Below are 24,053 nucleotides of genomic sequence, written 5' to 3' on the forward strand. Positions count from 1 at the left end.
TTTTCATTCCTATTTAATTCTATATTTTCAGCAAGTTTTGATAACTATAGAAAAGAAAGTAACCTTTGTTTAAATACAAATCCATTTTCTTGGAATATATTACATACATAATGTAGGACTAAATTTGCAGAGCCAGGGCCAAATACTCTATGTAGGCACCTTAACAAGGACTTCCTGTTACCAACTAGCTCCAATGAAAATCATCTTCCTTTAAGGAACAGGCGTCTAACAGGCAGAACCGGATTCTCCAGGTGTGAAGTAAGCAATCTATTTTCACTTGCTATTAACAGCAAACGTACAACTTTATCTCTTATTTGACTTCATTATTTGGCTTTCAATTAACAAGATGAAAACTATACAGAAATTAGCTTGTGATCTGTAAGACAGAGATTTAGATAATTTATTCAAAAACATTACATGAGATGATACTCAGATTTTCTCTCAAAGGCAGGACTCCAACACCGCAGGTGGAAAGTCAACAAAAGGAACAAGACAGAAAGGTAAATGATTCTTTTTTTGCACTTTTTAATATGAAATATCCATAGACTGAAATCTGGTTATACTGTGACATTTAAAAATAGCTTAACCTATAATGAGGGTTACTTGTTTTGCTGAGATTTAGAAAGGGGTACTAGACTGATTTGTTCACATATATTACTGACACACTGATTGGGATTTGGGTATAAAGCTCCTGAAAATAGGCTACTATAATGACAATCAATGTTAGAGAAAAGAAAACTTTTTTAAGTCTCTTAAAAAGTTCTCATTTTAGAAATACTAGAAAGTCAGATGTAAAAACAAATCGAAACTTCTTTTATAGACAGACTATAAATTAACCATACTACTGTGCTTACTTTACAGAACACGTCTATATGTAACTCTGAAAAGCAGCCTATATCCAAATTTTACACATAAGTATAACCTTAAAAATCTGAGATAAGTTGCGACAGTGGTCTTAATTGCTTCACTGTTGTTTACTGGAATCTTCCCAAATTTTAAAAATTAGAAAATAATCTTGGTGTCAAAAGACTACCATAAAATATCGAAGTACTCACTAACCTTTATAATATTTCAACTTGTACATTAAAAATACTTCAGTTATATCATTTAACATAAATGTTACATTGAATTGATGGTTTGAAAAATTTAAATCAGCATCATTTAAACACAACATATGTAGATAAGTTAGATACTTTCAAAGTTATATTTGTTACCATGTTAGAATTTAACAAATATTCCATTTCAAATCAAAATAGTAATGACTTACTTTTATATATATTTTAAAGGTGGACTTGAGAATTGGCCACATAATAGCTAGAGCATATTATTTTCATAGCTATACAGTTTTAAATGTAATATAAAAATCATTTTATGTATGTACAGCTTACTTGAATCAGAAGTAAAAGTTCAAAAATTATACAAGTCTTATATTTAAACAAAAATGACCTTAATATTGTTAAACAAGTTAATTTCAATAACTTATTTACACTAATAAGTAGAAAAAAGCACTTAAGGTACATTGCAAAAACAGTCAGATAATTCAAAATTAGGCAATATATACAATTGGTAATTTTTTTTAGTCTTTAGAAACTACTATTTTGCCCTCATTTAAGTAGCCAAAGAGGTTAATATTACAATAAGATCATCTGCTTTCACTTACATTAGAGAAATGTTGCAAGTTGACTCCACATACAAAAGCAAAGAATATTTTATTTTCCCTTAGGTAAAAACTGGTCATATGTCTTGAAATGTTTTGTGTAATCATTATAATAACTATCAAAAGAAATGGCTTACTTTTTAAAAAATCTATACATACATTAAGTATCTATCCCATGGCATATTTCTTAAAGCACTAGGTAATTGTTACTCATATTTCTGTTTCTAGGGATTTTCAGTATCTGTAATAGGGTGGAGAACCTTTTATCTGAGTCGTACCAGTTTACTTTTCTATTTCCCAGAACAAGTTGACAAAGTCGTTAGTGTTATGAGTTAGTGTTCTTTTTTCAAATATCATGTTTAAGCTCACAGATACAGTTCTTGCTCGTAAAATTCAAAACTGTATAGCAATGCTGTAAGTTACATACTAAAAGATGATTCATATTTGTATATAACTCTTCCAACATAAGAAAATAAATTTCAAGTACAGAAAATAGTAATCTCATCAATTTCACCTAGTCTAAGCAATTAAATGACTTCACAACTATAAGCCTCGTATTTCATGCTTATATGAACCCTGTCCTTCCAAGTTTTAAATTCTAATATGCTTATTTGTCTCACTTTGCCTAATATTCTAATTGATAAAAATATAAGATCAATAATTTAAACTGGTTAGTTACACATATAGTTATGAGTATGCAAATACTTGAATATGCAATTTATGTACAGCATGTAAACATATTTGAGTACCTATTGTAAGTAAATTTCTACACAGATGAACAAGGATTTGGGGAAACATTCTGAATTATGTGAATTCCGTCAAGATAAGCAACTATGACTTTCAGTCAAAATGCACAGTTGCAGAAGCTACTCCCTCTTCCTGTAAACATACGGAATTTGATATAACCATAAGTTTAAAAAGACAAATTTTAAAACAAGATCACTAAATTTTAGAGTAAAAAATGGAAGTTTCCAGGTGCCAGAGATGATGAGGAAACACACTTAAAGCCAAAGTGAAGAGCAGTAATTAAAGCTAATCCCACTGGGCAAATACTTTACCTTAAAGCTGAGGTTTAGAGTTTGTTCCATTATAGGGAATTAAAACTGAGTTTCCCAGATGAAGCAGTTAACTAGGAATAATACAACATAATCTGTATACAAAGACAGAAATAACTCTGTTGACTTGCCCAGGATTATGGCAGGAAGTGAGATATCCACGTAGCCTACAAAAATCACTAGAGAAAAATAAGGCCTATATTATACTAGCTGTGTTACAATGGGCAACTACATTGTGTGGGTAGTGACAAAAAATAGCCTCAACGTATCCATAATTTATCTCATTGGGGAGTTATACAAGAATGATCTTAGTGTCTTGATACAGTATAATATACAAGTTACACTGAAGAATTTCACTAAATATACTTGCCCATCTCCAACAGAGTGGCCACCAGTTAGTGGCCACAGCAAACATAGGAATTTACTCCTGCAAAACTAGAAATAACCTAATAATGTAAGAATCTTTCATATAAATATTCTCCAAATGTTCAAAAGAAATACAGGCTTAGGGACTGGGTGCAGTGGCTCATGCCTGTAATCCCAGCACTTTGGAAGGCAGAGGCGGGTGGATCATGAGGTCAAGTGATCCAGATCATCCTGGCCAACATAGTGAAACCCCATCTCTACTAAAATACAAACACTAGCCGGGCATGGTGGCACATGCCTGTAGTCCCAGGTACTCAGGAGGCTGAGGCAGGAGAATTGCTTGAACCCGGGATGCAGAGGTTGCAATGAGCTGAGATCGCACCACTGCATTCCAGCCTGGTGCCTGGCAAAAGAGTGAGACTTTGTCTCAAAAAAAAGAAAGAAAGAAATACATGCATATAGAATCCATAAACAAGACAAGCACAGTGTAAACTTTATAGCTCGCTTTAGTATCATTTACATAATATGCATGTCATGATATATAACACTGAAAAGAAGCCTGATTCTATTTCCATGTTTTGCCTTTAATATCAGTAATGTATAGAGATCTAAAAAAAGGAGAATATTTTCTTGTTTTTGGCTTATATATTTGTTAAGATTAATAATCTCACACCAGTTAGAATGGTAATCATTAAAAAATCAGGAGACAACAGATGCTGGAGGGGATGTGGAGAAACAGGAATGCTTTTATACTGTTGGCAGGAGGGTAAATTAGTTCAACCATTCCGTAAGACAGTGTGGCAATTCCTCAAGGAGCAAGAAATAGAAATACTATTTGACCCAGCAATCCCAAAAGATTATAAATCATTCTATTATAAAGGCCCATGCACACCTATGTTTACGGCAGTACTATTTACAATAGCAAAGACTTGGAACCAACCCAAATGTCCATCAATGGTAGACTGGATAAAGAAAAAGTGGCTTCTAAATATACAATCATGTCATCTGCAAATAGAGACAATTTGACTTCCTCCTTTCCTAACTGAATTCCCTTTATTTCTTTTTTCTTGCCTGACTGCTGCGGCTATACTGTATTGAATAGGAGTAGTGAGAGAGGGCATCCTTGTCTAGTGCCAGATTTCAAAGGGAATGCTTCCAGTTTTTGCCCATTTAGTATGAAATTAGCTGTGGGTTTGTCATAAATAGCTTTTGTTATTTTGAGATACGTTCCATTGACACCTAGTTTATTGAGAGCTTTTAGCATAAAGGGCTGTGGAGCATTGTCAAAGGCCTTCTCTGCATCTATTGAGATAATCACGAGGTTTTTGTCTTTGGTTCTGTTTGTGTGGTGAATTACATTTATAGACTTGTGTATGTTGAACTAGCCTTGCATCCTCAGGATAAAGCCTACTTGATCATGATGGATAAGCTTTTTGATGTGCTGTTGCAATCAGTTGGCCAATATTTTATTGAAGATTTTTGCATCTATGTTCAACATGAATATTGGCCTGAAGTTTTCTTTTTTTGTTGAGTCTCTGCTGTGTTTTGGTATCAGGATGATGTCGGTCTCATAAAATGATCTGGGAAGGACTCCCCCTTTTTGGATTGTTTGGAATAGTTTCAGAAGGAGTGGTACCAGCTCCTCTTTGTATGTCTGGTAGAATTCAGCTGTGAACCCGTCTGGACCTGGGCTTTTTTTGGTTGGTAGGCGATTAATTGCTGCCTCAACTTCAGCCCTTGTTATTGGTCTATTCAGGGTTTCAACTTCTTCCTGATTTAGGACTGGGAGGGTGCAAACGTCCAGGAATTTACCCATTTCTTCCATGTTAACCGGTTTATGTACACAGAGTTATTTGTAGTAATCTCTGATTGTAGTTTGTATTTCTGTGTAATCTGTGGTGATATCCCCTTTACTGTTTTTTATTGCATCTATTTGATTCTTCTCTCTTTCCTATTAATCTGGCTAGCTGTCTGTTTTGTTGATCTTTTCAAAAAACCAGCTCCTGGATTTATTGATTTTCTGAAGGTTTTCTGTGTCTCTATCTCCTTCAGTTCTGCTCTGATCTTAGTTATTTCTTATATTCTGCTAGCTTTTGAGTTTTTTTTTTTTTTTTTATCTTGCTCCTCTAGCTCTTTCAATTTTGACAATAGAGTGTCAATTTTCGATCTTTCCTTGCTTCTCCTGTGGGCATTTATTGCTATAAATTTCCCTCTAGACCAAAATCTCCTTAAACTGAGGCCTCTGTTCTGTTCCATTGGTCATATCTCTGTTTTGGTACCAGTACTATGCTGTTTTGATTACCGTAGCCTTGGAGTATAGTTTGAAATCAGGTAGTGTGATGCCTCCAGCTTTGTTCTTTTTGCTTAGGGCTGTCTTGGCTATGCGGGCTCTCTTTTATCTCCACATGAAGTTTAAGGTGGTTTTTTCCAGGTCTGTGAAGAAGGTCATTGGTAGCTTGATGGGGATAGCACTGAATCTGTAAATAACTTTGGACAGTATGGTCGTTTTCACAATATTGATTATTCCTAACCATGAGCATGGAATGTTTTTCCATCTGTTTGTGTCCTCTTTTAATTCCTTAAGCAGTGGTTTGTAGTTCGCCTTGAGGCAGTTATTTACATCCTTTGTTACTTGTATTCCTGGTATTTTATTCTCTTTGTAGCAATTGTGAATGGCTACAATTGTGAATGGCCAATTCATTCTTGATTTGGCTCTCTTTTAGTCTTTTATTGGTATATAGGAATGCTTGTGATTTCTGCACATTGATTTTATATCCTGAGACTTTGCTGAAGTTGCTTATCAGTTTTAGGAGATTTGGGGCTGAGACGATGGGGTCTGCTAAATATACAATCATGTTGTCTGCAAATAGAGACAATTTGACTTCCTCCTTTACTAACTGAATACCCTTTATTTCTTTTTCTTGCCTGACTGCTCTGGCTAGAACTTCCAATACAGTATTGGAATTAATAACTTTTTTTAAAAAAAATTAAATGTTATACATTTCTTGATCTATGTGGTAGTTACATGGATGTATTAACTTTGTCAAAAATCATCATACTATACATTTATGTTCTAGGCACTTTCTATATATGTATAAATATGTCAATAAAAAGTTTTCTTAAATATATTCATTTTCTATACCCATTGAAAAAAACTAAAAAATAATTTTAAAAATTATTTGACAAAGGAGATATAGCCATAGTACCTTAAGTGACTCAGATATAAATAATAGTTGAGTAGTCATAATAATGTAAAGACAAAATATTGATTAACCAAAATTTGTGATTTAATTGTATTAAGATGGGGAAGCTGAGGGAAGAATTAAATCCACATCTTCCATAGAAGAAATTCAATATAACAACTGAAACCAAAAAAGCCACCAGGCACAGTGGCTCACGCCTGTAATCCCAGCACTTTGAGAGGCTGAAGTGGGGGAATCACTTGAGGTCAGGAGTTCGAGACCAGCCTAGCCAACATGGTAAAACCCTGTCTCTATTAAAAATACAAAAACCAGCTGAGTGTGGTGGCGAGTGCTTGTAATCCCAGCTACTTGGGAGGCTGAGGCAGGAGAATCGCTTGAACCCAGGAGGAGATTGCAGTGAGCTGAGGTCACAGCACTGCACTCCAACTTGGGTGACAAGACCGAAACTCTTGTCTCAAACAAAATTAAATAAAACTGAAAAAGCAAAAATACCTACACATGCAAATTACCTAGAAATAGGAGTTTCAAAGCAACATATAGTTAAGGAACTGAAAATGACTCCGTTTATGATTGCCTTTAAGGAATGGTGAATTCAAAAGGGGATACAGTAGGGCAGGCAAATATAGGTCAAATATATATCTTTATAAGGCTGGACATGATTTCACTTATTAACCTGTGCAAATGTATTATTAATTTGAGGGAAAAATAGCATTTTTAAAAAGTTTATGGCTATATTAAATGCAACAGGGTATCTTCAACACTTTGGGGAGGAATTTATTTTAAACATCAATATGGTAATACCAGAGCTTATAGAAGTCAAAAATACCACTAAACCAAAAATGAACACTAAGAAGCTATACAAGATAAATTACTAAGCCAACTTATTTTCACATCAAATTTTCTTTATGCTAAAGGGAAGACTAGTTCTTATCGGATATATATAATAAATCATGAGTGATAATCCTGCTTTCATAAAGTTGCCACATGGTAAAAAGTTTTCCCAATTACTTCCCAATGGTTTTATGTGTCTTTAAGTATCTGTACCAGCACAATCATCAAATATTTTATATAATATTTGGCCGGGCATGGGGGGTCATGCCTGTAATCCCAGCACTTTGGGAGGCTAAGGTGGGCAGATTATTTGAGGTCAGGAGCTTAAGACCAGCCTGGCCAACACAGTGAAACTCTATATCTCTAATAAAAATACAAAAATTAGCTGGGCATGGTGATGGGCACCTGTAATCTCAGACATTCGGGAGGCTGAGGCGGGGAGAATCGCTTTGAACCCAGGAAGTGGAGATTGCAGTGAGCCGAGATTGTGACAATCTGCACTCCAGCCTGGGTGACAGAGCAAGACCCTGTCTGTCTGTCTCTCTCTCTCTCTCTTATATATATAAAATTTACAATATTAAACACAAAAGACAAAAACAACTTTTTTAACACCTAAAATTGGCAATTCTTTGTATACTGCCTTCTAATATTCCTCCTGACTAATCTTCCTTTCATAAATGTTCCAGGTTTAGTATCATTACTAGCTTATTTTTTTCCTTGGATCTAAAAAAAAAAACACACACACACTAGCTTTGGTTAGCTCTACTCAAGCTAGAGAAACGGTTCCTTGCAGTAGAATATACACAATAAAAGCATGCAGAGGGAGGGGGTATGGAATCTCTTTCCAGCTTAGAAGTCCCTTATTTATATAAACTGCACTGACTAAACTTTTTCACCTTGACTACGGCAAATCAGTGGCAAAAACAAAAGATGATCAGCTATTTGAATTATATATTTAAAATATGTAAAATAGTAGAATGCTCTAAGTGCATTTCAGCAACAAAAACTGGCTCTTAAATGTTTCCCACCAGTACTTAAAATGCTCAGCAATATAGCTACATGACAATAAATATGGTGAATGTTTCTGAATAAACTTCTAGTATCTATAAAACACCTTTTCCTGACAAAAACAGATTTCTCCCTTGTGATCTGGCTCTTTTCCCAACCACTTAACTGACCTAATTGCCTCTTTTCAGAACTTACCCTAGAAGATCTCTCTACCACCACTGAAGAAGCTTCCTCTAGTAAAACTATACTATACTGTAGTAAAGTTACTATGGTCTCGCAGGCTATACTATAGTAACACATACTCTGCTATAGTAAAGAGTTAAGTCCTTCAATCTATACTGCCAGAATCTCAATCCCAACTCTACCACTAGCTGACCACATGGTTCAATTACTAAAGCTAAGATCTTAATTTCATTATCTACAAAATAGAGATCATGATAATACTTGTTTTTATAAAAACATACAACACACTTAGAACAGTGCCTGGCACATATTAAGGGCTCGAGTGAATATAAAATATCAAGATTTCAACATAAAAACTCAAGTAAACATGAGATTCATCAAGGTGCTGAGAAAGAATAAAGACCGTCTACTTTCTCCTCCCCATATTAAGTCTATGAGGTACTGGAATGAATAAAGACCCTTGATCTCACGGAGTTAATACTGGGAGGAGAAAGTAGACAGTAAGTTAATACAATTAAGTAAAATACATGGTATGTTAAGTAGTGAAAAATGCAAAGAAAAATAAAGCTGGGAAGGGTCGGAGAGTGAAGAAACAGTACGGTCCTCAATAGCGTGACCAAGAACATCCTTACTGAGAGAGTAGCATTTCAGTAAGGACTGGGCTGGGAAAATACATCATGTACCATATGGGAATGAACACTTCAAGTGGCAAGGCCCTCAGGCCAGATGGTGCTGGATTTGTGTGAGAACCACAAGGACAGTGAGACTGAAGCAGAGGAAGGGAGAGCTGTGGATGAGGTCGGAGGGCTAACAGGAGGGGTGAACTCACAGCGGCGCTCTGTGGGCTCTAGTTTTTCCTCTGGAAGATAATGCCAAAGAAGGATTTTAGGCACCGGAATGACATGATGTGACCTACATTTTAACTGTGAATGCTGTTAATAGAAGAGCTAAGGTTTGTGGTGGGGGCAGGATGGGGGTGGCTGCTGCAGAAAGGAACCAAGGAGAACACTTAGGAGATTACCGTAACAATCCAGAAAAAAAAATAACAGGGACTTGAACCAAGGAGGTGGTAGGAGGTGGCGAGATCCAAATACATTGTGAAAGAGACGTTGACAAGATTTGTTATGTTTGCATACGAAGTGTACAAAAAAAAAAAGTCGAGAATTACTTCTGGCCAGGCAGGTGGCTTACACCTGCAATCCCAGCACTCAGGGAGGCCAAAGCAGGTAGATCACCTGATGTCACGAGTTTGCAACCAGCCTGGCCAACATGGTGAAACCCCGTCTTTAAAAAAAAAAAAAGACTTTTGAGTCTCTGGTCTGAGCAACTGAAAAGATGGAGTTGCCAGAAAAGAGATGGGGCAGTTTATGGGTTCACAGGAAGATTATGAGCTCATTTTGGACAGAGGCATTCAAATGCAGCTGTCAGGCAAGTAGTTTTTTAACAGCAACTTAGACTGGAGATACAAATTTGGGTCATCAGCTAGTGAACAGGATTTAATGCCATGAGACTGAAAACTGATGACAGATAAAAATAAGACTAAGCCTAAGTTATTCCAATATTTACAGGTGGGGGAGACAAGGAGTGGCCAGAAAAAAGAAAATAGTGATAAAGGAAGAGCCAAAAAGGTAAGAGAAAAAAAGCAGGAGAAATACGTTCCTTCAAAGTGTTTCAAGAAATGATTGTGTTAAGTACTGATGGGTTAAAACCATCCAGTGCTATTGCTTCTAGTTCCAAAAATATATACTGATGGTTCTCATTTACTTCATCTCTATCATTAAAGTCTCTTCTGTGAACTACTCCCACTCCCTCTGCAAAAAAACTATTCTCTATATAGAAAGCAACAACATCTTTTAAAAATATAAATCAGAGCCAGGCCTGGTGGCTCACGCCTGTAATCCCAGCACTTTGGAAGGACAAGGCGGGCAGATGGCTTAAGCCCAGGAGTTCAAGACCAGCCTGGACAACATAGGGAGTCCTGTTTCAGCTTAATTATTTTTTAAATTATATATAAAAATATACATATAAATAAATCATGTCAATATCCTATTTATCTTTCAACTGTCTTCTATTGCGCCTGGAATAAAATCTAAACTCCTTACTTTGGCCCTTTATGATCTGGTCCATGCCTACCTTTCTGACTTCATTACTCCCACGTTACTCCTCTCATTCCTTTCTATCTACATTCACTTTGTTCTTATGCAATAACTCTGTTCCTAAAACATATCTGTCTCATTCACTGACTTGGCACCCCAACTCCTATACGTAGAATACACTCCCTTGGCTCTTCATCTGCCTGGCTTCTCAACATTGAGTCTCACAGCTTGAATATCTGCTTAGAGAGACACTGCCTGGTTGTTGTATCAAAAAGTAAAATTATCTCATTTGTCTTTTAAATTGTACATTGTCCTTCCCTCCCTAAATTGTAAATTCCTCAAGGACAGGGATTGTTAAATATATACTACACAGCATTAAGAACTTTACATATAGTAGACTTCAATGATTATTTCACAAAATGCCAGTCTTTCAAAACCAAAGGAATATTACCAGGACATTGGTTTAACCTTTTACCCAAAACAGGCATCATTTCTGTAACATGCCTGAATGATGCCTGGAGTCATCATTAGAGAACATCTTGAAAATCTCCAGTGATGGCAAATTCAACACCTCAGGAAGCAAATCATCTCATCTTGCGGCAGCAATACTTGTTTAAAAAGTCTTCTTTACATTGAATCAAACCTCTTTCCATGTAATTTCTACCCACTGCCCTTTGGAGTTATGCCAAGTAAGTCTAATCCCACTTGTATATACAGACCTTCGTGTTTTAGAAGATAGCTGTATACACGTCCTACATCTTCTCTTTTACACGACAAATATTACCCTTTATTTCAATGAGTATCCATTTGGTATGGTTTTCCATTCTCATCCTTTCCAGGCTAGTTTGTTGATTCCTAATTTATGAATTTCCATCTCAAAATATGCTCAGAAGTTCACACAGTCCCCCTCACCCCGGCAATTTGCTCTGAATAGCATAGAGTTGGCAGAGTTTAGTTTATCTAGACATCACACTATTATTTATAAAAGCATAATGACTATTCTGATAGTTCTGATAGAAAGCTTATTAGGCTGAGAGCAGTGGCTCACACCTGTAATCCCAGCACTTTGGGAGGCTGAGGTGGGCAGATCACTTGAGGTCAGGAGTTCAAGACCAGCCTGGACAATATGGTGAAACCCCATGTCTACTAAAAATACAAAAATTAGCCAGGCATGGTGGCAGGTGCCTGTAATCCCAGCCACTCAGGAGGCTGAGGCACGAGAATCACTTGAACCAGAGAGGCGGAAAGTGCAGTGAGCCCAGGTCGAACCACTGCACTCTAGCCTGGGCAACAGAACCAAACTCCTTCTCAAAAAAAAAAAAAAAAAAAAAAGAGCTTAATTAAAATCTCCAATACTTTCATAGACACTATTGTGAACCCAAGGGTCTTCTACTCTGTAGATATGAAGATATTTTTCTTATAATTAGAAATAGATGAAATATTTTACATCTATAAATATTTTATTTTTGGTATAAAGTTCCACACTATTTTAATCTTTGAATCCCTACCCTGTACTTCAACACACTAAAGATCCCTTCAAATTTTGTACCATCTACACATTTGCTAAGTATGCCTCCTATGACAACATCCAGATTAATGAAAGTATTTCCATAAACACATCAAACACTGAGTCCTACGGCGTAACAGCATGACATTTAGAGACCTTGTTTTTTTCCAGGTTATATTAATATTATATACGGTCCAATTAGCTATTTATCCTCCCAAGCAGCCTCTTATCTTCAAAACGTCATGAAAGATATTTCTAAAATCAAGATACTCTATGAAAATTGTATTTTATTAACTGCTTTTTATTCCATTCATTTTATATAAATGTATGTCATTACATATTATTTTAAACATTAAATATAAATTATGCACATCAATTTGATTATTATGGATAACTATCAACACAGGATGTGATAAGTGTCAATATTACTCCCAAAATAAGATTTTATATAAATATATTCTCATATTTATAAAAGTATCACCTAATACAAAGTGATATAATTTTGTTCTAAGACAGTCTGTATATCTTTGCAAAAGAATGCTAAGAATGAGAAATCAGTGTAATCAAACCAGTGTTTTCATATATATGCAATAGGTAAAAAAACAAAACAAAACACTACGCCAAATAATATCTTTATTCCGATGCTTCAGAAAACTTAAATTCAACATTATCCATATAGCTTAAAGTTCTCACATAAAATCTGTACTGTCACTATCGTGGTTTTAACTGAATGATGCTTATTTAGCAAAATGAGTATTTTTTAAAATTACATTGGCCAAATTAACTGGAAACAGTATCTTTAGTAAGAAGGGCACTTTTGGCATCTGAAGATTAATCCTTTAAGTTGAAGGTATAGTCAAAAGCATTCTTCATTTAAAAAAAAACCTATCCTATGGCAGACAGTATCGTGACACTAAAGAACTTATTTTTGAGCAACTGTGTCTGCATCACTGCTTTCACAGCTATTTCACACAACTAAATGGCACTCATATGCAAAGTAACTTATAAATTATTTTATACCACCTTCTCTATTTAAATGGTTTTTATGAGGAACCTCTTGTTGATTTTTCTAATAACCTCATTTGAGAAAACTAGACTTTTTGCTGGGATATAGACACTTATGTGAAGTCAACTGCTCCTGGGTAAAAATACCAAATTTCTACTTGTTCAATACAATCATTTTTGCTTCTTAGGAGGAAAGGGAAGATGAGAGACCGACTTCAAGAACTAAAGCAGAGAACAAAGGAAATTGAACTCTCTAGAGACAGTCGTGAATCAACTGCAGAAACAGAGGAACAAGGGGTATTTCTGCAACAAGCTGTTATTTATGAAAGAGAGCCTGTAGCTGAGAGACACCTACATGAAATTCAAAAACTACAGGAAAGTATTAACAATTTGACAGACAATGTTCAAAAATTTGGGCAGCAACAGAAAAGTCTGGTGGCTTCAATGAGAAGGTTTAGTCTACTTAAGAGAGAGTCTACCATTACAAAAGAGATAAAAATCCAAGCAGAATACATCAACAGAAGTTTGAATGATTTAGTTAAAGAAGTTAAAAAGTCAGAGGGTGAAAATGGTCCATCATCAGTGGTCACAAGGATACTGAAATTTCAGCACGCTGCAATGTTCCGCCATTTTCAGCAAACTATGTTTATATACAATGACACAATAGCAGCAAAGCAAGAGAAGTGCAAGACATTTATTTTCCGTCAGCTTGAAGTTGCTGGAAAAGACACGACTGAAGAAGAAGTAAATGATATGCTTCATCAAGGAAAATGGGAAGTTTTTAATGAAAGCTTACTTACAGAAATCAGTATCACTAAAGCACAACTTTCAGAGATTGAACAGAGGCACAAAGAACTTGTTAATTTAGAGAACCAAATAAAGGATTTAAGGGATCTTTTCATTCAGATCTCTCTTTTAGTAGAGGAACAAGGAGAGAGCATCAACAATATTGAAATGACAATGAATGATACAAAGGAGTATGTTAACAATACTAAAGAGAAATTTGGACTAGCTGTAAAATACAAAAAAAGAAATCCTTGCAGGGTACTGTGTTGTTGGTGCTGTCCATGCTGTAGCTCAAAATAAAGAAGCTATTTTAAATTTTTTCCAGCATTAGGGTAAAAGATGTCTCATATTTCAGTGTCCTGTACTGTTTTTCTTCATCTCAGAGATCCATCCACATGCCTTTCATTACTGCTAAGTCGCAATTCTCCCCTTTAACCCTAACCCAATAAAATCACAGAAACTTCTGTAGCTACTTACATAAAATACACATTTATTTAATTAAAGTAAAACAATATGGTTACTGTCAACTTACAAGTTAACTACTGAAAATGAGCTGAAAAATCTTAATTTTCTGGTCAGGTATCAAGCTCTATATTACCCGTTTTTCTCATCTGTTAAGTAGTACCTAGGCAATCCATTTGGCTGATTTGAGAATATTTTGATAGTTAAGAATCATGCTACAACAAATCTAAACCAAACTAGAACTTTTATCAAATCTTTTCTCTTTTTGGAGTGCTGTGGTGTGATCCTGGCTCACTGCAACCGCCACCTCCCAGGATCAAGCGCAATTCTCATGCCTCCGCCTCCCGAATTGCTGGGATTACGGGCGTGAACCACCATACTCGGCTAATTTTTGTATTCTTAGTAGAGAACAGGTTTTGCCATGTTGGCCAGCCTGGTCTCGAGCTCCTGATCTCTAGTAATCTGCTCCCTCTCAGCCTCCCAAAGTGTTGGAATTACAGGCATGAGCCCCTGCCCTTGGCCCTTTATCAAATCTTTTATCCTCAGATGGTAAGTTAACTCAATGCTTGACAGATCAGGGAAAACTCGACCATGTACTTGAAGAATCTAGTTACTGGAGCTGAATACAGCTTAAGGAATAAGAAGGTGAGATAAGGCACTGCTTTCTTGAACTTGGGTCCATACAGGGCAATGTATTACAGATTGGCAGATAAAATCAAATTAAAGGCAACTGCATTCTTAAATATTTTGCCATGACTTTATGATAATGCTATCCTATACTATGAGCTAGGGATACAGTCTAAATTCACACAGCACAGAGACAGAATTCTGCAACTCACATTCTAGTGGAGAAAGCAGGTAACAAATACAAAGATAGTGTTAAGTTCCGAGCAGAGGCTTAAAATGAAAGGGCAATGAGATGAGGTAGAGACAGACTGTCAAGGGGTGTGTCTTTAGGTTGGGTAGTCAATGAAGACCTTTCTGAAATGTGACATTTAAGTGAAGATCTGAATGAGTACAAGGGAGGGTATATTCCTGGCACAGGAAACAAATAGTACAAAGACCCTAAGGAGGGTATGACTTAACTCTGTGCAAAGAAAATAACAATCCAGCTAGGGCATAGTTGGAAAAAGGCAGTGAGATATGAGATGAGGTTAAGAAAGGTCAGCAAAGGCTAGATTTAAGGTTTTGTAAGCCAGGGAAAGAAGTCTGAAGTTTACGCAATGTAATCAACACAAGGCTCTCAGATTGTTCTAGACCTGACAGTAATATTACATAATTTACACTTGAAAAAGATCATTCTGTCTACTGTATGAAGAATGGGTTAGAATGGATTTGGGAAAGGTGAGTAAAGACAGCACAGAGGTATAGAAAACAAAATTACAGTAGATGGTTAGTGCAGCAGGAAGCAAAGATGGAGGCTTGCACTAGGATAATGGAGCAGGAATAGTAACACTAAAGATGAATAAAGTACTTGCAGTGTCCTAGTCATTGCTCCAGTAATTTCAGAGTGGATGAAGTATGAAGTAGACACTATTATTGCAATTTTACCAATATGAATACTGAAGTGCAACGAAATTAAGTAACCTGTTCCAGGTCACAGAAACTGCACATGGTGACCTGGGATATGAACCCAGGCAGTCTGGCTCCAGAACCAGCTCTTAACCAGTCTCTTACTACATACTATATAGTAGTGATGGGGAAAAAATTAGATTCACTTCTGATAGATTTAAAAAGTAGAATTACAGAATACTGATTAGATGATGACGTGACGTACTGAGACGAAAAAAGACATAGACGAAGGTTTCAGAATAGGCCGTAAGAAGGAAATCAAAGATGTTATTTTGGTCAAGAGAATCTGAAATGCCTATAAAATGTCCAAGTGGAGGCTTTTAGGATATTAGCTCTATCACTAGGAGTTCTTGAGATATGTCAGGGCTCAAAGTACAGATTTGGGTCATTTGAGCAAACAAATGGTATGTGAGGTGGTATGAAAAGCATGTGGGCCGGGCGCGGTGGCTCAAGCCTGTAATCCCAGCACTTTGGGAGGCCAAGGCAGGTGGATCACGAGGTCAACAGATCGAGACCATCCTGGTTGACATGGTGAAACCCCGTCTCTACTAAAAATACAAAACATTAGCTGGGCATGGTGGTGCGTGCCTGTAATCCCAGCTACTCAGGAGGCTGAGGCAGGAGAATTGCCTGAACCCAGGAGGCAGAGGTTGCGGTGAGCCGAGATCGCGCCATTGCACTCCAGCCTGGGTAACGAGAGCGAAATTCCGTCTCAAAGAAAAAAAAAAAGAAAAGCATGTGGATGTAAAAAACTGGAAGCCCAGAAAAGGGCCTGGGGTATTTCAAAATTTAGACTCAAAGCAGAAGAGGAGTTAATAAAAGAAACTAACAGAAACTGTCAATGATGGATGAGGAAAGACAATGCAAAAGGAGAGTTTAAAGGAAAAATCTAAAGAGACAGTCAACTTTAGGTAAAAGAAGAGCAGTAAAATAGCAATAGATTTGGCAGCACGAAGACAATTACTGACTCCAAGAAGAGCAGTTTCAAGGAATTATAACAGAAGAACAAATGCAGTCTGCTGAGGAAAGAATGTGACATGAGGAAACAGAGCAGCCACTACAGGCAATTCTTTCCAGTTTGAATAAGGTACTATAAAAAGTAGTCAATAGCTAGAGAGACATGTAGAGTGAAAGGATTCTACTATACTTCCAGGCAAGAAACAGAAAAGCACATTCTGTTGACAGGAACAATCCAGAGAGAGAAACTCCTCACATAAGAAAGGGGAGGATACTATGCAAGAGCAGAAAGAGGTGGAATCTGAAGCAGAAATGGAGAAGCTGGACTGGGTAGGAAGAGAAATCCTTCTTTCATACTATAGAAGAAAAGGTGGGGTTTAGGAATAAAAGCACACAGTTGAGTAAATTTACTCAACTATTTCCTTAAAGAACTCAGGCAAAAACTGAAAGCACACTGAGGTTAAGGGAGAACAGAGAGAGGACAAGGAGGGAAACTGCCATTTTGAGAGAACAACAAACATTCTACGAAAGATATGAAGATAACCACGCAGTTATCACCACTTTAATGTGAGGCCAGCCATCAGTCAGATGTTACTCATCTATCATGTTTGGCATTTGGGTGCTGGCACATAATGTGTAGATAACTCAGTCTAACCAAGACGGTGGCTTTTCCACATAGGTACAATGAAGGAAAATATGTCAAGAGAGCTTGGGAGTATTTAAAATGACTGAATTTTATATGTAAAATATGTATTTCATAAACACTACAAAATAATTTTTAATTTCTAAAACATCACAAAATTGAAGAGCTTTCTATTGTGTCAATTATCAAGCACTGCTAGAGAAAAAGATGTTTCACATACCTCAGCTTCAAATGATTAAGAAACATTATTAAAAAAAGATAAACTTAAAAGATGATAAAACTCCACAGCTGAGTAGTAATAGACATCTGCCTGCTGTTCCTTCTAAAATTTTTTCTACGGCCTTAGTGATACTTGTTTATAATTGCTCCTAAACTGTTTATCATGAAAACTGATAATATTGAGTACTATTTAATATTCCTCAGTATAACTACATCCAGGTGAATTTGTAAAATATTTTATTTTAGCATTTTATATTTGCATATAGTGCTTTTAAAGCAAGACTTGAGCACAAAAAAAGTCAGGAAATAATGTATCAGAAACCATTTTCATTGTTCCGTTTCCAAACCAATTAGAATCACCCTAACCTAAACAAAAAAGATAACATGCTAATTAGTTGTGAGAATTTTGTATATTTTATTTACACACTTATTTGGCATTAAAAGTAGATATTTTTTCTTAAAATAATAACCTTAAGGGGAAAAAAATCTTAAAAGAGGTGAAGGCACAATATTGCAATATTGGAAGTATGGAATAATAAAAATAAAAATGACTATGAGCACTAAAGCTCATCTTCGTAACTACTAAACTGTGCCATTTTCTGTAATTACAAGCTTCACAGAGCTTCAATTCACAAGATGAAATACTTTGAAACTGGTTCTCCTAATTCATCTACACCTGGACACAGTGTATTATCAACAGTAACAATATTCATATGCACCATCGCATTTACAGAACACTAGTGAAATGCTGCACTAGAGGCTTGAGAGGATTTAAACGCATTATTTGGAATTCACATAACAAGACAGGTATTATAATTCCTATTTACAAGTGCAGACATAAAAGCTTAGAAAGATGAAGTAAACTACCCAAGGCCTTTCTGACTTACACTATCTCCTATACTAGTAGTTCTCAGTTTTTGCTATGAATCAGAATGATCTGGAGAACATGTGGGGGGAAAACCTCCAAAGTATTTCTGGTCTCACCCTCAAAAATTTTGAAGGTCTAGGCTGATGCTGATGCAGGTGGTTCATGGACAACATCTTGCTCCTAGTAACACTGTCAAAGAGTTATTTTCTGTGTTATTTTAACTAGATTGAAGTGATAGGGGAGGCAGGGATGGGAACTTCTGCAGGCTCCCAGGGCTTAAATTACCTGCAAAAACAATCAGCTGAGGAACTTACTGTCAACAACAGCTGTTATGAAGCTGAATGCCATTAAGAGACAAAAGCAATCATTCAATAAGGACGTCTGGAGATGAGTCAACAGTATAAGTAAATGACATTAACGAAGATGACAGAGTGGTAAGGCTCCACTGAAAGGAGAGAAATCTTAAGCCAATGGGCCTTATAATTTCAATAAGTAGGGGCTTCAGAGGGTGAAATTAGTCAACAAGGGACTCACCACTCTATCTCACTCTATCTAAGGATCAACTGATTATGTGACACAGGCAGACGGTAATTCCATACTGATGGATCTCCAGCATTCTAAAGCAGGACTCAGATTCTCCTTTTATTATTTAAATGTCTAATGTCATAAAAGTATGTTTGAGTCAATTTCTGATAACCGTAATAGGATAACCATAACTATTTAACTTCCCCTGGCACTTACAATGAGGAATATGACTAAAAGAAACTTGCAAATGAACATTCTGCTGTAATATTACCTAGAAGGAAGGTGAGTCAAATAAGCATAAAAAGGTTGGAACCAAAAAAATATCACATGTTGAAAAATTAGTAATTAAAGTCTGGTTATTGTCTCTCCTAATATGGAAACTCATTGACAGGGTTTTTCACCTTTTTAATCGTAAACTTCTTTAGAATCTGCTCACAAGAAAAAAGCACATACATTTGGAATTGTGTGTATGATTTCAGAGGGCCTTGAGAGGGCACTCATGGTGTAAAGACCCTGGGTCAAGAAGTATTTATTTATCTACCTAGCTATCCATCTAATTTATTTTTACTGCCCTTGAGGAACAGGACTACCCCAGAGACAGTGTGTCCAGAGTAGCAAGAAACTCCAGTAAGATCAAATCAGAGCTATCTGTTGTCTTCCCCGAGTGAAACTTTCTCCTCTCTCTCTCTCCTCTCTCTCTCTCTCTCTCTCTCTCAAATATACATATATATAACTTTTGTTGTCATCATTCAATTTGTGAGGACTGGCCAAAAGTTAAGTTAGTTCATGTAACTCCACAGAAAAGCAGCAGTGTGTAACAAGAAAGTGGCACCTTCCGATAGTTTAAGAGTGCTAACACAAGTAGAACTGTTATTATCCTAAAAGAAAATTTTAGCCTGTGCGTCTCCAGGATGACTCTGGTTAAAAGTATTAGGAGATTCAACTATAAAAAGAAGGGGTAATTTATAATCTCCCTGAGGCCAACTTTTAAGACTCCATAGGTACTAGTGAGACGGGGTGTAGAAAGAGCATGTGCCTTCTTATGACATCAGTGTAATGCTAGACTGCTGAAAATTTCAATAGATTAAGCTGATTAAAATATGTCGCAGCTCAGTTTATTCCTCAGGTAATCAACTATTAATGGAAAATTTCTATACTGGATGTTCAGCTTAAAATTTGGGATTACTGCTGCTTTGAGTGCTATTTATACAGTTGCGAAAACTGTTTACTCTTTTCTTGGAAATGCCTTCTTTGTCAAGACTACCTAGTTTGAAAGTTTTTTTGTTTGTATTTTTTAAAAATATCTCAAGGGCCAGCTACATTGATTAAGCTCTAAACAGTTAAGGGAGGTGGGGAGTAGGCAAGAGTGGGTAACATAATTCATACCCTACAGTACAGGCTAAAGTTAATTTCTAAATAGCTGAGGTGACAGAAAAAGGACTTTCCAGGTTAACATGATTGCAAAGCATACGTTTACATGGCATTTATTTCTACTCTCTTTAAAAGGAATGCAAATCATTTTTACCTTTTTATTGAAATTGGTTCTGGTTCATGCCACTCTACACAGCTGAATACAAAGGATCAGGGTATTTTACAGCTACTTTTATTACAGAAGCAGCATTTAACTAAGCCCAACGAAGTACAGTGGCCTGTCAGGGTTATCAACAAATTCACAGTAGTTCTTAGAATCCAGGTTCTAGACTGTCTTCTCCCTAAACTAACGGGTTTTCAACTTTCACCACTTATTTCAGAAGATTTTAATTAAAATATTATGCTGATTAATAAATGCTATATAATTGCCAAAAAGAACTTCTAAGCTAATAAAACAAATAAACCCAACCACATTCAGATTCTGACTTTTCAAGAAAAACTTCCCATCTGTGACATCAAGTAAAATCTGACTGATACGGTTTTACCTCTGTGTCCCCACCCAAATCTCATCTTGAATTGTACTCGCCTAATTCTGTGTTGTGGGAGGAGCCTGGTGGCAGACAATCTGAATCATGGGGGTAGTTTCCCCCATGCTGTTCTCATGGTAGTAAGTCTCACAAGATCTGATGGTTTTATCAGGGGTTCCTGCTTTTGCATCTTTCTTATTTTCTCTTGCCACTGCCATGTAAGAAATGTCTTTTGCCTCTTGCCATGATTCTGAGTACTCCCCAGCTATGTGGAACTGTAAGTCCAACTAAACCCCTTTTTTTCGTGAGAAAAGACTGAGACACTGGTCAAGGCATTGTTTGCAATCACACATGCTGTCAGCCTTGTGTGTAGGAGCAAGTAGAGAAGAACTACAGATTGTCACAACCTGCTCCTGTGGTCATCCACTCTACTTCCCACAAATAAAAAATTCTGGCTCTATCAATTTGTAATTTTGTGATTACAGAAAAGATTCTTAATCTTTAGGTTTATTTCCTTCTATTAAATGAGTGAACCTTTTCAGAGCTCTGTTGTTTTCTGTTTGCTTGTTATTGGGGGTAGGAGAAGAAAGTTATCCCAGCATTAAAATGACTTCTAAGAGGCGCTGCACATTGCCTCAACTAGTTTAGGCTCACAAGAGGGGCGAGCAGAAGAAATTAGATGGTGTAAATGTATTTGGAAGCTGTGTGAAACAAAGAGCATTGTCACTCTCCTGCTACTTTTCCACAACTCCTATCCCCGGCACTGAGCTTAGCACCGTTCCGCAGAACATCTTTCCTACTTATTTTTATTTATTTAATTTCTTTAGCAATGGCAGGCTGGAGTGCAGTGGCACAATCTCAGCTCACTACAACCTCTGCCTCCTGGGTTCAAGCAATTCTTGTGCTTCAGCCTCCCGAGTGGGTGGGACTACGGGCTCACGCCATCATGCCCAGCTAATTTTTGTATTTTCAGTAGAGACGGTGTTTCACCATGTTGGCCAGGATGGTCTCAATCTCCTGACCCCGTGATCCACCCGCCTCAGTCTCCCAAAGTGCTGGGATTACAGGCGTGAGCACCAGCCTTTCCTACTTATTATACAGCAGATCTGTCAGCATCAGACCTGTTCTATGCAAGGCATTATTCTAGTTGCAGGGGTTATGTTAGTTTAAAAAAAAAAAAAAAAAAAAAAGAATTTCTTATTGGCATGGAGCTATGAGGGGAACTTGAAGGACTTTAAGCAAAGAAATAGTAAAATTATCAAAACTGTATTTTTAAAAGTAGTCTCATATTCTTTACATATTCTTGCATTGTTTCAGTGGTTATAACAAGCATGTACCACTTTTGTAATTTGAAAAATATCAAATAAAGAAAAGAACTGCTGGCAATGTAGAGGAGAAATTGGAGGGCGGGCAAGACTGGCAGTTCGAGGCTGCTTAAGGGACTGTTCCGACCCGCAACACAGGGGATTTGTGAAGAGGAACTGAAGGGAGGTAACACTAAAGGGAAGAGGAGCAGCGAAGAGGTTCAAACAGTATTAAGACAGTAATATAAATAAGGGAAGTTAATTGCAGGTCAGAGAGCAAAAAGTAAACAGGAGAACTTTCAAATATGGGGCTTGGGCAGACAGTGGAGAGGTGTTTTGAAACATATTAAAAAAAAAGAGTGAGATCTAAAATTTTAGCTATTATATAAATACTGTATGCATTACATGCCTCATAAATACACGCACAGAAATTCATCAAAATGCTAACAGAGGCTGGTTCTGGATGGTAAGTCAATCATTTTTTTAAACATCCTTTTCCAAATATGTACAACTATTAAATATCAATAAAAACATACACAAAAAAAATCCTTTCCCTATATCTTTGAAATTTATCAAGAGTGTGTACTTTTGTAACGTTTTGTATATTTTCAAATCACGTTTCTTCCAAAAAGCAGTTTGCCTTTGGTAATAAAATTCTATGATTATAAAACTCCCATGAGAAAAGCTGGTCAAATGGCAAACCATTCTATATTTCATAAGCTTATTAGACTGTCCATAATTCTTTTATCTTTGTGAGTTCTCACTAACTATGAGTTTAGTTTACGAGGGTGAAGCAGTCACAGTAGTTGTATATTTTCTTTTCTATTCAGGAAATTCACTAGCTGAGATAGGTGACAGAATTGAAAGCAGGTATTTTGCTGATAGTTATTTGATTACTCAGTAATCAGTGTAGTCACTTAACAACTGTCTACCCCTACTTTGAGGCATTTCCACAGATATGTGCGTGACTGACTCTCTCACTTCAAATGGCAGCTTCTCAATAAGGCCTATTAGGATTATCCTAATTAGAAGAGCAACGTGTCCTTTTCATCACTACCACCACAGGCTTTCTGATTTTCTTTTACTTGTTTCGTTGTTTTCAATACACTTATCATCTAATATAAACTTGTTAATTATATTTAGCGTATATCTCACCGCCTAGAATATAAGCCGCTGAGGTCTAAGGTGGATTTTTGTTATTTTTATTCCCAAACACATCCCCAACCCCAGCAATGCTTGGCAAATAGTGGATGCTCAAATAAATATTTGTTGAATTAATGCATGTATTAATGAACAAATCCATAAAACAGTAAATGAAAAAAAGCAAATGACTAGTTTTTTTTAAAGTACTAAATATTGTTTTACAAATAACCATCACTAATGTTTTTTTACTTTAGAAATCACTGATTCCCTGCTTAAACATCTGTAAACACCAATTTAGTCTATGGGGCTCAGCAAAGTTCTCTCTTCATACATATTTCTGTTAGAAGTTTCCCTTCAGATTCAATAAACGTGAGAACTGCTCATACAAATCAAATAACTTCTCTAATTAGTTAAATGTGTAAAAATTTAAAAATATAAACTCTACCAGCAAACGATGTAATACTGTTTTAACTTTAGAGATTCCAAACTGTCTCATTTAAAAGTGTTCATTTACTACTGAAGACCAGTAAGAAACTCTACAATTTTTCATCTAACCACATGATAGGTTGATTTTTTTTAAAATCCTTAATAATGAACCACAAGAACAAGGGAAAAGAAACAAGAAGGCAAAGGCAGTTTATTCCAAGCTCAGTTTGCTATGCCTCACAGTTATAGCACCATCTACTGTTTACTATGCATAAATGCCATAAGGGCTGGTAATGCAGAAGTTTTTTGTCATTTAGTTGTTTTTTTTTTTTTTTTTTT

At 36.3% G+C, this 24,053-nt stretch overlaps 2 protein-coding genes across 5 annotated transcripts in view; one reads left to right on the plus strand and one right to left on the minus strand.

Annotated features, from left to right (window-relative positions):
- Window positions 1-24,053, minus strand: part of ARL13B (ADP ribosylation factor like GTPase 13B) — a 74,828-nt gene that overhangs the window by 23,081 nt on the left and 27,694 nt on the right. The window lies entirely within an intron of this gene.
- Window positions 224-14,012, plus strand: STX19 (syntaxin 19). The gene is made up of 2 exons (XM_017519732.2): window positions 224-500; window positions 13,100-14,012. Exon 2 carries the CDS (start codon window positions 13,113-13,115, stop codon window positions 13,995-13,997), a length of 885 nt encoding a protein of 294 aa, XP_017375221.1. The 5' UTR covers window positions 224-500; window positions 13,100-13,112; the 3' UTR covers window positions 13,998-14,012.

This window comes from Cebus imitator, unplaced genomic scaffold, assembly GCF_001604975.1.
Source record: "Cebus imitator isolate Cc_AM_T3 unplaced genomic scaffold, Cebus_imitator-1.0 Scaffold771, whole genome shotgun sequence".
Classification (NCBI taxonomy): Eukaryota; Metazoa; Chordata; class Mammalia; order Primates; family Cebidae; genus Cebus; species Cebus imitator.